General features: G+C 36.4%; 1 protein-coding gene across 1 annotated transcript in view; it reads right to left on the reverse strand.

Annotated features, from left to right (window-relative positions):
* CD96 (CD96 molecule) overlaps positions 1-12,473 on the reverse strand; it is a 118,193-nt gene that overhangs the window by 13,873 nt on the left and 91,847 nt on the right. The window contains exons 13-14 of the mRNA XM_072614042.1: positions 10,395-10,457; positions 1,459-1,582 (exon numbers count right to left, since the gene is read on the reverse strand). Coding sequence (XP_072470143.1) covers positions 1,459-1,582; positions 10,395-10,457 — 187 coding nt within the window. The remainder of the gene's footprint in view (positions 1-1,458; positions 1,583-10,394; positions 10,458-12,473) is intronic.

A 12,473-nucleotide genomic window follows, 5' to 3' on the forward strand; every position in this document is an offset into this window, starting at 1 on the left:
AGGGGCTTTGGAAAATTTTCCCCAAAACATAAGGATAAAATGTCACATGATAGTGCTTGAAGTTTTCAGAGCCCTTTCTAAATGTTCTGTGACTCTGGAGGGCAAGTATTCTTATGATCACCATTTTGCAGAGGAGGAAACAGTTTCAGTGACTTGCCAAGGACCACCCAACTAGTAAGTGTGTCTGAGGTAGGATTTGAACCCAAGCTCTACCTCCAAATTCTGTGCTGTCACCAATATGCTATGAAATATCTCTTAGGTATAGAAGAGGGCATATCAGTCCACCCTTTCTCTACCTCTCCCTCCTTCCACATCTTCAAAAAAAAATCCCCTAGAAGCTTACTTTGTTGAAAAAATGCTGAAAATTTTTCTTGAAATTACTTTTTCTCCTAATTTCACACTTCGACATCCAGGCCCAGCTGGACCTAGACTGTTCAGAGATGCATGAAAATGAAAAATAATGAAGATTTAAAAGAAAACCCAGTTTAGGTTTTAGACAGAGGTGAGGTTCATTTCTCATTTCATGCACACTGATTTGTTCAGCCTGAATGAATGACTGCTAAGACTTAGCCAAGTAAATGAAGAACAGTCTTAGGAGACTGTGTAGAATAGTGGAACACACACGGCTCTCAGAATTAGCGCACTTTGGTTCAGATCTCAGCTCTGACCCTTAGTGATTTTGTTGTCCTGGCTAAGTCTCTAAAAAGAAGCTTCATCATCTCTAAATTTGTGATAGTAGGACTTTTAGTTTCCACTGTTAGTGATGTTGTGACGGGGATTCTTCATATTAGGGCTGGTAATTATTAATAGCGGCATATAGGAAGAAGAACTCAGTCTGAAGGCAGGGGCATTAGGTTCATGTCCTTCTAATGTGACATCGGGCAATTCATTTATCTTTCTGGGCCTCTAATTTCCCAACTGTGAAAGAAAGTTGTGCATGGGAAAATGGGCTAGACTTGGTGATATCTACAGTTGCTTCCAACTCTGAATCCTAGCTTCCTTTATTCCTAACTCTGTGACTCTGAGCAATTTATATTGTCTCTCTGTGTATCAGGGTTCGGGTTTCTTTTTCTTATTAATAAAATGGACAACTAGGTGACACAATGGATAGAGTGACAGGCCTGAAGTCAGGAAGACTCATCCTCCTGAGTTCAAATCTGGCCTCAAACACCTACTGGTGTGACCCTGGGCGAGTCACTTAACCCTGTTTGCCTCAGTTTCTTCATCTGTAAAATGAGCTGGAGAATTAAATAGCAAAGCACTCTAGTATCTTTATCAAGAAAACCCCAGAACAGGATCACAAAGAGTTGAACATGACTGAAACAATTGAATAACAATAACATCTAAGTACTCCACTGAGTGTGAATTTAAAAGAATCTTGAAAATAGAAAGTGAAAAGTATGACCACCCTCCACTTGAGGAGCATTTTCCATCTCCATTTTCTGACAGAATACTCACATTTCTTTCCAGTACTGACACCACTTTCTTATTCCAAGGCCAAATAGAAAGATGCATATAAAAATCAAACCTGCCACCATCACTGCCCAAGGTGCTCCACTCTTTGGCTTATTAGACACAGTACCTGAGAAAGACATACAGACACATTATCTTCAGTGTTCAAGGTGACTCAAAAGACTCCCCCGTGGGAAACATGAAAATAAATGTTTTCTCTGGCTTCTCTTCAATTTTTTTTCTCCTTCAGGACAATCAAATTCCATTTGATTCTAGTCAAGAAATGGTAAAGAATGAGCAAGGCACTGTGTTAGATAGGGGGGCAGAAATGAAGGCAAATAAGGGGCAGAACTTGTCCTTACGGATCTTTTCATAAGGGAGAGGAATTGCACATAACTACAGTATAATACTTCAAAGAACTTGGATTTTTTTAGTGACAGATCGAGACCTCTTTCTTATTCTACAGACAGTGTGACCCTGGACAAATCACTTCATCCTGTTCAGTTTCCTCACCTATAAAATGAGCTGGAGAAGGAAATGGCAAACCAGGATTTTGGCCAAGAAAACCCCAAATAGGATCACAAAGAGTCAGATATGACTGAAACAACTGAACAAGATAGTCTTCAGGAATGGCTGCAGCCAAGGGAGTTGTGAGGCTCATATGAGATGATGGATTTAAATTCAGTAAATCAAGAAACATTTATTAAGCATCCACTATGTTCCAGGCACTGTGTTAAGTTCTGGGGATACAGAAAAAAGGACAAAAGGAGTCCCTGCCTTCAGGGAGCTCATGGTCTAATGGGAGAGAAGATGTACAAAAGGAAACAGAAAAGCAGTGGGTGGGAAATGAAGACTTTGTTGCCCTGAGTTCACTCCTTAAATAAAGGTTCTGAAAGAGAGGTCTTTGGCTTCTGATCAGGGGAAGGTAGGAGCCCCCAGGACCAAGAGTACTGTGGGAGTGTGAGGTCTAGGGAAGAAGCTGTCTTTGAGGACAGAGAGGTTTCTGGGGCATGATGAAGTCCAGAGGAGAGCACTTTGCAAATCTTATAATTAAAATATAGTATAAATATATCATATAAAATTATAATATAATATCTTATAATAATACATTATATAAATGCCTATTGCCATCCTCCCCCTCCCCTTCCACGCCTCCTCCTCTTCTTTTTCTACCTCCTCTTTTTCTCTTTCTTCTCTCCTTTCTCCTTTGCCTCCTCCTCTCCTTCCTCCTCCTCTTTCTCTTTCTTCCTTTTCTTTCTCATCCTCCTCCTTTTCTGCCTCCTCTCCCTCCTTCCTCCTCTTTTCTCCTTTTCTTCCTCCTCCTCCTCCTCCTCCTCCTCCTCCTCCTCCTCCTCCTCCTCCTCCTCCTCCTCTGCTTCCTCCTTCCTCCTCCTCCTCATTATTTATTACTCAGACACCAGACCTCCAGTCTGGTGATAACTTCATTAAGCTCTTACTGAGCTCAGACAAAATTTATAGAGCAAAACAGGGGTGTGCTGGCAATGTTTAACACCTAGGCTCTAGGGTGGGGAAGAGGGAAGTATGTACAAAACTTTTAAGTTTAATCTTCATTTCCTTAAATCTAGACAATCAACAAAGCAACAAATCAAGCCTCGATTTGTAGCCATTGCGGATTCCAGAAATGTAAATGCTCACGCTAAAGATAGGACAATTAGCTCTTAAATCAATAAGAGCTGACTTGAGCCCACCCCTAGTGCTGAAAATTTGTGCCTCTCAGTCTTTAACTAGGCTAGGTCTCTGTCAACAAGCACACACATTCCAGTGCCAAGCCTGGACAGACTAGAACAGGAACATCTACCTCTTAGAATCCTCATTTTCTTTCAAAGCACAGCTTAGGTTCTGCCTCCTTCAGGAAATTTTACTGATTCCCTCAGTCACTACTACTCTCTGCTTCCTGAAATGATATTATGATCATCTGCACAATAATTTTAGAAAAACAACAATAACAAAGAACAAAGGGAAATTAAAAACCAGTAACAATAATGGCCAAGCTTGGTATTGGTTAAAAGTTTAGGAAATGCATCCCCCTTCCTACTTTGCAAATATAAAAGACTATAGGTCTGTAACTAGTACATACACTGTGAAGACATAGTTGATATTTTAATTAAGTTAGTTAAACTTTTTCTTTTCTCTTTTTAAGATCTTTGTTATGAGGGATAGTTTGCTAAATAGGAGAGTAGATCCTAACCCACTTGGACATTTTATATGTATATGTGTGTATATATATACATATATACACACACACACATACATATGCATGCATGTATATGTGTATGTATACACATATGTATATAGAGATACATACACATATATACAGACATATAAATATGTAATATATACACATATGTAAATATACATATATACACAGTACATATTTCATATATATTATATATACACAAAACACATACACACATATCCAAGTGGGTAAGACCCACTCCCTTATGCAGCAAACTATTCCTAATAACAAAGATATATGTATGTGTTTTATGGGTATATGTAAAATATCAAATATATACTTGGAAATACATATGAAATATATACATATATACTTAGATCAATATAAAATAACATATACCTGGGAAAAAGGTAGCATAAAAATGAAGCATCAATTAAATTTGATCATTTTAAAAAGAAATTACTTTGAATAACTGTGAATTTGTTTTACTTAACCACTTGTATATATATGCTGTGTTTCCATTGCCCCTCCTCGAATACAACATAGTGTTTGAAAGTAGATTTTGATTTTTTTTATTCCTTATGTTTTACCTAATATCTGTTACACAGTAGGTTCTCAATAAACACTTATTGAACTAAGTTAAATGACAAATAAATAGGAGTGGGACTTTGAGTTCTGTAACAAGAGAGATCCTTTCTAAATAGGACAATTTCATGGAAGATGAGGAGATTTCATAGAAGGGTGGTGTTTGAGGAGGGTCTTGAAAAATAGAAGGATTTAAAAAATCAGGAGTGGGAACAGGGAATTCTGGAAATAATAAAATATGAAATAATAAAATAAAAATAACAAAATATGTCATGGTGGGTGGAAGAGGAAAAGATGGCTTGGAGAAAAGTGGGTTTGACTTTCTGATAGAAAATTTGGAGAGAGGTGAAATCAGTACAGAAAGGTAGTTGGAGATTTAGGTTGGAGGACTTCTAAAGGTCTAAGAATGTGTCTAAAAATGCCATCACTAAGGATGAAACTTGACAAAAATTAATGACAGCTCTGAGAGATATGATCACTAGTAAAGACTTCCTAATGTTTCAGGATGTCCTCAATATCCTCTATTGTTGTTAGGAGAAAGGTCACAAAAGTTAAAGAACTTGAAAAGTCCAATAGACATCCTATCGACTACAAGGAAAAGATCTCCTGAGACCCAAAGACTATTGTTCTAGTAAAGATTTTTTTCCCAGTCATTTCTTGGTTATCCAGGGTCCCATTACCTCAAGTACGGATGATCTAACCCAGGGCTTCTTAACCTTTTTCTGTGTCCTGGATCTCTTTGACAGTCTGGATAAACTTATGGATCTCTTCTCAGTATAAAATACTTAAATGCAATATATATATACATACATATATATATGTATGTATGTATGTATGTATGTATGTATGTATGTATGCATAGGGAGATTACCCCTCCCTCCATAAGAGTAAGGATACAGGACAGAAGACTATCTCTGAAAATATAAGTATATACAGCATAAAGTCAAGGAAATTGATTAGAATCAGAGAATTTAAAGCTATAATGGGGCATTAGACACCACCCATTCTAGCTCCATTGTTTTAGACCTGAGGTAACTTAGAGTCTCGAAGGCAATGGTCACATAGCCACTTCTTACCTGGGTATTGGAGATGATCAATGTTTATAATTTCCAGTTAATTTATATTATGTAACTGACCCAATAATATAATTAAAAAAAAAGATCAGTGTCTAAATTAATTTTCTTTGGTTATTTTTGCTAGATTATAAGTTCTAGCAAGGTAGAGAATGGGACCTTGTATTTCTTTCATAACTCTCACAATGCTTTATCAAGGCACAATACAATTACACACTATATAAATAGAATTTTTAAAAAGTAGATCCCCAAAACTTCTCTCTAGTCGGTGGACCATTTACCAATTGTTATTACTGAAGGTAAGGGCAGTGAGGTGGTACAGTGTAGAGTGCTAGACCTGGAGTCAGGAAGACTCTTCTTCATGAGTTCAAATCTGGCCTTAGACACTTTTACTAGCTATGTGGCAAGTCAGTTAAGCCTCTTTGCCTCAGTTTCCTCCTCTGTAAAATGAACTGGAGAAAGAAATGACAAACCTCTCCAGTGTCTTTGCCAAGAAAACCCCAAACGGGTCATGAAGAATTGGACACACCTGAAAAATGACTCAAAAACAATGTGGAAATATCAGTAAGGAGACAAGAACAAGCTAATCATCACCATTATTGGAAGAACATTGGCTCTTTTCAAGTTCTAAAGTCCACCACCACAGTATACCACAGTCAACATAATTTGCTGGAGTGTTTAAATAGCCCATTCAGAAGTTAATGAAAAGGAAGTGTTCTAGCCTTGCCCTATTCTCAGCTTTGAAATTATCCTTGCTTCTTCTCTCTCCCTTAGATCCCATATTAAATAAGAGGGCGAGCCTTGTTGGTCTTCCCTTCACATTGTATGTTGCATCTATTCTTTTCTCTCTAGTCTCACCAACTCCACCCTATAGCTCATGACTTCATTGCTTCTTGCCAACATTATTGCAATATCTTCCAAAATTGTCTTCTTGCCATCAATCTTTCTTCTTTCCAAGCTGCCAGACTCATATTCTCAAAACACTCTCTTACTTGAAATCTTTAGTAACAAATAGCCTATTGACACTAGGAAAAAGTACAAACTTCTCTATTTGGCATTTAAATTCTCCATGGCCCCCCACCTTCCAATTTGGCTTCCACTTACCTTTCCATTACTACCCTTCCCACACTCTTCATTCCGGTCAAACTAGTTTTCTATCTGTATTTCCTATATCTTCTTATAGTATGGTTTAATATGGTATGGCATGGCATGACATGGCATGGTATGGTATAGTATGGTATGATATGGTATGCAATGGTATGGTATGGTATGATATAGTGTAGTGTAGTATAGTATAGTATGGTATGGTATGGCATGGTATAGTATGGTATGATATGTTATGGTATGGTATGGTATGAAATAGTATAGTATAGTACAGTACAATACAGTATGGTATAGTATAGTATAGTATGATATGATAGAGTATGGTATGGTATGGTATGATATGGCATAGTATATATGGTATGGTATGGTATAGTATAGTATAATATATCTTCTGCCTCCAGACCTCTGAGCAGATGATCCTTCATGTCTAGAATGCATGCCTTCCTTACACCTGGCTTCTGTCAAAGGCCCTCATCACATCTTGCCTAGACTATTGCCATCCCTTTCCTGGGCTATCTTACCAGTAAGTTCCTCTCAGGGTCTCCATTTTGCAGAGGAACTCAAGGTTCCTTTCATTTTCTTCCAGTTGAGATTCAGGACTTACTGGGTCCCTGGCAAGTACCTTCATTCCCTGCCCACTTTCAACTCCATTTTGTATATTACCTCCCATATTAGAAATAAGGACATCATCTTTATGTTTACTTCTATCTGTATCCCTAGCATTTACTATAGTCTTTGCACACAGTAAACATTAAATAAATGTTTGCCGTCTTGCTTTGACTCAACTCTCCCACCTTCAATCCATCTTCCACACAGCTGCCAAAGTGATGTTCTTAAAGCCAAAATTTGATCGTGTCAATTCTCTGCTCAAGAAATTCCAATGGTTCTGTATTACCTCTAGGAGCAAGAACAAACTCCTCTGTTTGTAATTTAAAGCCCTTTACAAGCTTACTGTGCATCATTCCCTTTCACACACTCCATAGTCCAATCAAAGTAGTTTTCTTGGAACTTCACACATAACATTTCATCTCCCATCTCTGTGTTTTCCACAAGTTAGTCCTCATGCCCAGAATGTGCTCCCTCTCATGTCTGTCTCTTAGAATCCCTGCTTTCCTTCTAAGCTAAGTCTAAGCATTACCTTCGGTGTGAGGTTCCCGATTCTTCTAGCAGCTAGAAACTTTCCCACCCAAAATGCCCTGTATGGATTTTGAATAGATTTTGTATGTAATCACATTTGGACATTCCATCTTTGCTATAGCATGAGTGACAACATGGTATAGTGGTTAGCGTGCTACTCTTGGGATTCAAATCCCTTTTCAGACGCTTACTGATTGGATGACTCTGAACAAGTCACTTAACCTTAATAAAATGAGGGAGTTGCACTTTGGTTTCTAAATTCTTTACCTGCTCTAAAAGCTATGATCTCCATAAGCTCCTTAAAAAGGCAGGGAATGATTTTTTTTTTCAGTCTATATCTAGTGCCTGCCATAGTACCTGACACATAGATATTTAATGTAATTCTTGTTGATTTATCGAAATCACAGCTCAGAAGACACTGTCTTCAAGAGACCTTTTTCTGATCTCCAATCCCCTCCCCAAGTTATGTGTTTTTTTTGCTTTTGAATCAACTTTATTTTATTTTGTATCTACCTCTCTATAAAATATCAGCTCTCTACCACCCCAGTAGAATATAAGTTCTTTGAGGGAAGGAACTGTTTTGTTTCTGTCTCTATCTCTACTGCCTGTCAAAATTTCTTACCCATAGCAGGAATTTTTAAAAATTTTTAGTTATTTTATTTATAGAATAAAACAAGCATTTCCATAACAGTATAATAAAAAAGATGATTGAATATGAAACTGCAAACCTATTATGTACAATTTGCTATTCCTTTTAGAGATGTAATAATCATGTAATTTTTTTCTTTTCTGCCATTCTAGAGATAACTACCATTAGATATAAATATGCATATATATGAAAAATCATTCTATACATACTTCTATTTATCAGTTCTTTCTCTGGATTTCAGGTAGCATCTTCCTTCATACATCCTTTGTAATTAATATGAATATTTCTAATACTCAAAATGACTTATTTGCTCAAAGTTATTCTTAAAACAATATTGGTGTTACTGTATACAATGTTCTCCTGATTCTGCTCATTTTGCTTTTCATTATTTCATGCATTCAATGTTCCATATTTGTCTAAGATCATTAAACTCATCATTTCTGATCAAATGTTTGTTGAATTGAGTCTTGAACTTGGGGGAACATATTTCCCTCTCTGCCAGTAATCTGCTTCTCTGAGTCTTAGTAGCAATCAGTTCTTGAGGTCCCCTAGGCCTTTATAGTGAATTAAATGGTCTAGTAATAAAGCAGAGGCAGTGGAAAGAATTCTGGGCTTGGAGTCAGGAGGGTTTAAATTCAAATATGACTGGGCAAGTGATTTTACCTTTCTGGACTCATGTCTTATCATTTGTAATATATGAATCTGTTGGAGTAGAAAATTTTTAAAGTCCCTTCTAAATCTTTGAAATGAAAATACCTAACTTCCCTCCTTAAGACCTAAGTGATTAGTAGCTAAAATGAATACTCTAAGAAAAAGAATGCCATACAGATACTCCTACGCAAAAATGAAATGGTTCCTCACAGTCAGTTTCTGACACCAAGGGTCTTTGTTTTCCCAACAGAGCCCATAGGCCTATATCACCCTTGTAAAAACAATTTTTTGTCCAATATTTTTGATACCCTAGTTGGATAATATGACTTTAAAACCAAAACCAAAACCAAAACCATATTTAAACATTAAGGCAGGAAAATATATGGTGTGAGACCTACTACTGACATGGGACTAATAATTTTCAGTAAACAGATTGGCATATGTGGTCCCTGCAGGCAATTCACTGGTTCTACTGAAGGGAATAATAAGTAATATTCTTTTTTAGCCTCCGAGATCATAGGGATCTGATTGACAATCTCAACTGTAATATGATCAAGTTATAAAATCAAAATTATACCCAGATTTGTTTCTCTCTCTCTCTCTCTCTTCCTCTCTCTCTCTTTCTTTCTCTCTCCCCATTCTAAAACTATTGTATGTATTCTTTGTTATAAGATAACCTATGAACTATGCCAAAAGATTTGCAGAATGGAAAAAGTGAGCTGACCAGTGTTTTGGGCTAACACTGACAATATCCTTTAATTCCAAAGTAGGAAAAAAGGATGAAGCAACAGAGACATTGTACCTAAAGAATCTTCATCAGAATTTTGACAGCTCTAGGGGATTCTTGTGGAAGCACCAGCCCTTAGGCATGCCTGACAGAAGCTTCTATATCATAATTCAAACAAGAGAGGTCAGGTTTAAGAGATGGCTAGGCTTAATGAAACACTGGGATCCTCCAAACCAAATAGAGAGCACCAAAGTAAGCAAATAATTTTTGATTTGCTCTTTTTGAAGAGTTAAAATTTGTTTTCCACACACATAACAAGGGGGATGGGGAAAATGTTATTATTTAAGATAACTTTAAAAATAATAAGTTAAATAATATATTAATAATTAATAACAAATGATATTAATATTAATGATTATTAATTGAATACATAATATATGTTATAATTTATAACATATGATATATAATAATTGAAAATTATTATATATTGCACATAAATTAAATTATAAAAATAAGTTAATTAATAAATAAAATAAAAATAATAATAAAAATAAAATAATTTTTTAAAAGCCCTAGGTAATCTCAAATCTTAGGATGATTCTGACACTTCATTATCAGTAGTTGAGGAGTATTTTTGTTTTTTCTTCTTAATATTCATCCATAAGCATCTTCTTCACTGCCACCACCACCATTAAAAACATATTCAAGTGCTTATGTGCAAATTGCTTCTCATGGTGCCACCAGTAGCTTTTTGCTACTTTCAACTATACTTACCTTGAATGGACCACACCCTCCCCCAAGTCCTTGTAGAGTGCTTACCATTCAATGTTGTGTCTGCTCCTGAAGGGGTTGAGTTGTAGCGCAAAGTGAACACTCCCAGATCTATTCAAGGAAAAACAGGACAGGAAACTTAATCTAAATTTTTTTGTAAGAAAAAGATTTTTTAATTATGTTTTCTTAAGGGAAAAAAAAGTTTCTTAACTAAATTTATTTTCTCACCAGGAAGAGTCTTAAGTGAGACAGTTTGACAAAGTATAGAAACCACTGAACCTGGAATCAAGAGTCCTAGTTTCAAATCCTGAGAAGAAACATTTTCTGTGTTATCTTGGTCAGATCATTTAATCCCTCTGATCTTCCACTTTTTCATCTATAAAATGGAGATAATAACAGTTGTATTACCTGACTCACTAGATTGTTGCCCATTTATATTTGGTTGATGAATTGCTCATACCACTAATTTTATTTCTGCAAATTTTACCATGTTTATTCTCCAAACTGCATCTCTACCAGCACCTAGAACATAGTAAATGCTCAATAGATCTTCGTTGCATGAATGAATGAATCAGATCCAGCTTTTTAAAAATCCTCTAAAATATGAGAACAGCAGGGAGAGCTACAGAACTGGAAGTCAAATTTATAGTGAGGGATTCCGTCTGTCACTTTAGAAGTGTGAGCTGACACACAAAGAGAGAGTGAAAATTTAAGCTGGTATGGAGAGTTGACTGTAATAATAGGGCATGATTAGGATCATATGATCATGGATTTTGATCTGGAAGGGACCTCAAAGGGCATCTAGAACAATTTCTAACCATTCCATTTTACAGATGAGGAAATCAAGGCTCAGTAAGGTTAGGAGAGAGGCAGGATTTGAGCTAAGATTCTTTGACTCCTCTAAAATAAAACTATCATTCACTAAAGTGGGGGAAAAGGATTACTTTTATTTAGGAGATGTGTATGTTTAGTTAAGGAGCTACTCATACCACTGATTTTATTTCTGCAAATGCTACTATGCTAACTATAACTTCGTTTGTGTAGTCTAGAACTTAACTTGTGTGGTCATAGAATCAGAGGCTGTTAGGGCTAGAAAAGACATTAGCGCATGGTCTTCAGTTATAGCATTAGCTGTTGCATAAAACTTTTAGAGATATTAGTAATAGACTCTCCTCTGACAGGATATCATGGAACTCAGTAGAGAATATGGCTTTTAGATTCATCTTTCAACATGTAAAGGCTCACTGTGCCTACTGCCTGCATTTGGCAAGGAAGATACTATAATAGTTCAGAAATAGAAATTACCCTGAAAATGAGAGCTCTCTTGCTCTCTCTCTCTCTCTCTCTCTCTCTCCTCAAAAGCAAATATTTGTTAGGTGCCTATTATGTACAAAGTACTGTGCTTGTTAGATGCAAAGTATATAGATAGTAAAGTTGGTTCTTAGTCACATATACATATTAAAGGTAGTTGAAAGATAATGATCTTGGTTTTCTCTTTCTTTGCTTTCCTATTCTCCTTTCCATTCATTTGCATGGAAGATTAAAAGAAAAGTATTAGATTTGAAAAACTGAGGAGGCCTTCAACCCAGAAAGCCCTTGACAATTTTCCAGAAGAGAAGACTCTAAAAAGATGTTGATGCAGTGAAATTTAAGTCTGAAATTAATCAGGCAGTCACAAGGAATTTCTTACATTAAGTCAGAATGTGAGGCCTCTAATAAAGACACTGTCCTTAGTAACCAAGGAGCTGAGGTAAAAATAAAATAGTTAAGCCTAAGGATAGAGGTTAACTTTGTATTCCAAATCAATAAGTGTTCATTAAGCATCTACACTGCATTAAGTACTCTATTAAACACTAGGACACAAAACCAAAACCAAAACAGTCCATGTACTTGAGGAATACACATTCTGTGGAGAGAAGTAGTATATACACCCTAAAGAGCTTAGCATCTGTGAGCTGGAGTTTCTTTTGAAAGAGAAAATATTTATTCCACAGGTAGACAACTTCCTTCTCCCCTCCCCCTACCACACATACACCCTGCATAAGGCATAGGTAGTATACTGTATAGAGCCCTGGACTTGGAGTGGGGACGATCTGAGTTTAGATCCATCCTCAGATACTTACTAGC

This window comes from Notamacropus eugenii, chromosome 5 (assembly GCF_028372415.1).
Source record: "Notamacropus eugenii isolate mMacEug1 chromosome 5, mMacEug1.pri_v2, whole genome shotgun sequence".
NCBI lineage: Eukaryota > Metazoa > Chordata > Mammalia > Diprotodontia > Macropodidae > Notamacropus > Notamacropus eugenii.